The sequence below is a fragment of the Morone saxatilis genome, unplaced genomic scaffold, assembly GCF_004916995.1.
Source record: "Morone saxatilis isolate NCDOM2014 unplaced genomic scaffold, NCSU_SB_2.0 Contig5, whole genome shotgun sequence".
NCBI lineage: Eukaryota > Metazoa > Chordata > Actinopteri > Moronidae > Morone > Morone saxatilis.
Window position 1 is genome coordinate 25631351 of NW_023340095.1, and position 4242 is coordinate 25635592.

Genomic DNA, 4242 nt, shown 5'->3' on the forward strand with positions numbered 1-4242 from the left:
TCGGCTCTAGGTCGGTGGTCGTCTAACTCGACCAGTTGGGGTGAGAGAGAGAGAGGGAGAGAGACAGACAGAGGTGCGCAGCAACAGCAGTAGCAACAACTATACTAATAGAAATGACTGATGACGATGATGATGATGATGAAGGTGTAGAAGAATCAGAATCAGAATCAGAAGATGACGACAACAACAGCCAATATGGGGGGTGATGAACAATAATAATAGTAATAATAATAAGATTATTGTTAAATTAAATTAAAGATGATCACTTATACAAAGTATCAGTAAGTTCAGAGGGGCAGTGTACTTCCTGCAGCTTCTGTTACAGTCACCATCGTGTGGACTATTTCAGTGCATTTACTTACAAAGGTGAACAGACAGTTTCAGTAGAACTACTTAGAAGAAAACCTATTGGAATTGAGTATTCACCCAGGCCATGGTCTAAGTTATGTTGTAGACTATAAGTTAAATTCAGACAGTTTTGCACTGTATGGAAATAACCCATGACAGTAGCTCTGTCTGTCCTCTCGCTGCATCATCAGTCTGCTCACACACACCCACACACACATTCACCATTAAAAAAAAAAAATTTGATAATGCAGTCGAAGATAAGTGAGAAAGAAAAAGATTACTGTGTAACCTGGTTAATGCATGTAAACATACTGAATGTGAAACTGTATTTAACTATCTCACAAATAAAGAGTCACATAAATGTGTTTTTACTTCCTGTAAATTTAGGCAAAAGGCTTAAATCTAAAGTAATGAATACAATAGCTGACTCAAACCTGATCTACATTTTATGATATACTGAGTTTTGATGAGATTTCTGATCATAAAGTCAGTGTTTGATGGTTGTCCCAGGTGGAACAGCGTCCCAGCAGAGAGGCTTCTTGGGCTGCATTAGGACATTGACTTTCAACGGTGTGACCTTTGACCTGGAAGAGAGGGCCAAGATGGTGCCGGGGGTGAGCTCTGGTTGTCCAGGTTACTGCAGCAGCTCCAGCAGCCTTTGTCACAACAAGGGGAAGTGTATTGAGAAAAGCAGTGGCTACACCTGCGACTGCTCGCAGTCAGCCTTTGGAGGACCCACCTGTAAAGAGGGTGAGACTGACTCATCATTTCATTTTGATTATACAATGCAAACAACTACAATATAAATATATTCAAATAAAATCCATGACGCTACTCTTGAAGAACATGCTTTTACCTTCAAGCAAAATGACTGACCTGTTTTCACCTGTGAAAGTGTTTTCAGGTATCATTATACCTCAGTGTGTCAACACTTACCACAGTCACTTTTTTGCATTATTTAATACATTAATTGCACTATTAGTACTGTAGAGTTCACATACATATTTAGATATATGTATATAGATTATATTTTCCATTTAGTAACTGCTGTATATATAATTTTTTTTATTATTACTTTTTATATGCCACTACCTCCTGTTGTAACCTGTGCAATTTTCTAAACTCTTATTTTAATTTTTTTTATTTTATCTTGTGTTTTTTTTATTTTATTTAATGTGTACTTTTCTTATCTGTTGTGTTGTATCTGGAGCTGCTGTAGCAAGTGAATTTCCCCAGTGTGGGATCAATAAAGTCTACCTCATCAATCTTAAATAGAAATAGGTTGTTTAGCATATTGCAGATTCATGAAACAAGTGTTTCCAGGTAACAGGTCACTGCATAAACATATTATTTTTACAGTATTACCTTGCAACAAAAGGGAATGTTTGGAACATAAGTGAGGATGAATTTTTGCATTATAATATGGTAATTACCAATTTTGACTTCAATGTTTCATGTGATTTTGAAGGTATTTTGCTCATAGAAGCCTATAATATTATGAAAACATTAACCTGTATTGCCTCATTGTTATCAGGTTATCATTCCATTAATGTGTCTCAGCTTTCCAGTCATTCCCAGTTTATACAATTCCAATACTGTTTATTGACGTCCATATGCACAAATGTTGAAATACGCTAGGCGAAAATAACAGATTTATACCACATGGAAATGCCTGGTTTTTGCCCCAAAACTGCATAAAGGGATTAGCATAAAGTGGGCATGCAAAGGGGAGACCAATAGTACCCAATTTCATTCAGATATCTTGAGGTCAGAGGTCTAGGAATCACTCTATTTATGAAATGTCAGAACCCAATTGTGCTTATTCGGTATACATTTTCAGCAGTAGGAGGCCAAGTTTCAGCAGCTCAGTTTGGCTTAGTATGAGTCTGCAGTCACAGTGAGCCATTTTTATTCTGAAAGTATTGCTGCATTAACATGACAATCATTCTCAGGTGACAATCTGAATAAAGGTTAGGAAAAGTGTACTCGGCTGGCTTAGTCAAAGGATGATACTGGGGCTCAACATTGTCATATTTTTATTGCTTACTTTCTTCTCTGAAGATTGCTTTAAGGAGTCAGATAAAGCAGACAGTACGAGAAAATTGTTTAATGTGACAAGTTATCATAAGTTCACTCATCGTACGTGTATTTCCAATTCAAATTCATTTTTTTGGTAAGCGCCATTCGCATAACAGGAAGTAATCTCAGACACTTTCAAAGTAGAGCAGGTCTTGACCGAACTCCTTATAACATTATTTACAGAGACCCAACAGTTCCCACCATTCAAACCAATCTGTTGGTACAAGTGGTTCTTGTGTGAGGCTATTTGACTGTTGATCCATCCATCCAACTGTCAGATGGAACTACTGACCAGATAACCATGAGTTTTGACCTTTCCTTTAAGTTCTATGCACAACAACAATTACAGTGAAGTAGTTGTCTGCAGTGAAATCCTTGCTCTCAGGTTCCTTCCAGCAGTGCTCATACAAAATGTACAATAAAAGTCACACACACACAAACCCAAACCCGAGTAATATGAGAGTGAAGTGAAGACGTTAAAATATAGGAATAAAATAGAATATATATAAATCAATCCAAGTTAACAAAAGAATCATGCACCTTGCATCCATATGGTCACAGACAGAGGCATGTGTTTTCATTCCCTAATACATCACGCACTCAACTCGAATATCCAAAACAATAAAAATACGAATTCTTCTTTCCAAATTTACAATGCTTTTTTCTTTTATCATTAATGCTCATTCCCTTCGTCTCTACTTTTGGCAATAAGCGAAAATTCTCAGCGAAATACTATTAGTAACCCTCCGATACTTTAATACAAATAGTATATCTGCAGTCTATTTTTGTGCATTCATACCATGCATTGAACACTGCAAACCATCGGCTGTGTCATTATGTAAATATGCATTTATATCCTGAGATACTCAGCAATTCATTCTGAATTTTTTGGTGCTTCTCTTGTATTCAGAACTTAAAATAACATAAAACAAAACCAGCTTATCGTCCCATACATTCTCTTCCTCAGTGTATTCCTTTTTACTTTTGACATAAGCTTGGTATTTGTTTTTTATACGAAATAAGTGCTGTGTGTGTCGTTAGAGCTGCCGATCTGCACCATCACACGATCCATGTCATCATTTCCTGAAGACAAGCTCCATGATTCCTCTTCGTATGCACATCAACTCGAATATGATTGTAGACATCTCAAATTGTGCAATATAAATGACATTTATTTCTATTCATATTATGTTGATCGAGTGCCGCTATTATACTACTATAATAGCCACATGCCTTCAAGAGCAGCTTGTTTGTTCGAAGCTGCATTGGAGGACTCGAATAGGGGCAGTGTCACCACTCCTCTGCTGCACGTGAGTGGTTAGTAGGAGAAGAAGAGTGGAGGCGATGAAGGAACGCTGAAGAACGCAACATAAATTGCGGATAAGCCCCTGAGCACTCCTGCAAGTTCCTTCTAAAAGCGATCAAGAATAGTATAAGCACATCACAGTTAATTGAGGATGCGTTAACAAAAATAGACTCAACCAATGAACCAGCCGCTAGGAGACATAAATAGACTATTGCTTAGTGCAAATGTAGAGCGGCTCTCGTTGAGATTAAAAATGCTACGTACCTATTTCATCTACTAAGAGCAGATGTGGGAGCGCGACTGTCAGGGCAACATCCGAACCACAAACTAGAAGACTTGAGTTCCACAGGAGGGGTCAGCTAGGTACTACTGGCTCTTTAAGGATATGAACGGGCGGCCTTGACTATGAACGAACTTTTGTACGGTGAGGAGGAGGATTTTAAATTAAATTTTTAATAGTACTGATGGTCCAAGCCTGGCTGTCACACCATCAGCCTTATTATTTTCAA

The 4242-nt window shown here is 37.7% G+C and overlaps 1 protein-coding gene across 1 annotated transcript in view; it reads left to right on the top strand.

Annotated features, from left to right (window-relative positions):
- LOC118338672 (contactin-associated protein-like 5) overlaps nucleotides 1–4242 on the top strand; it is a 26639-nt gene that overhangs the window by 10524 nt on the left and 11873 nt on the right. Inside the window, exon 5 of the mRNA XM_035675949.1 lies at nucleotides 859–1098. Coding sequence (XP_035531842.1) covers nucleotides 859–1098 — 240 coding nt within the window. The remainder of the gene's footprint in view (nucleotides 1–858; nucleotides 1099–4242) is intronic.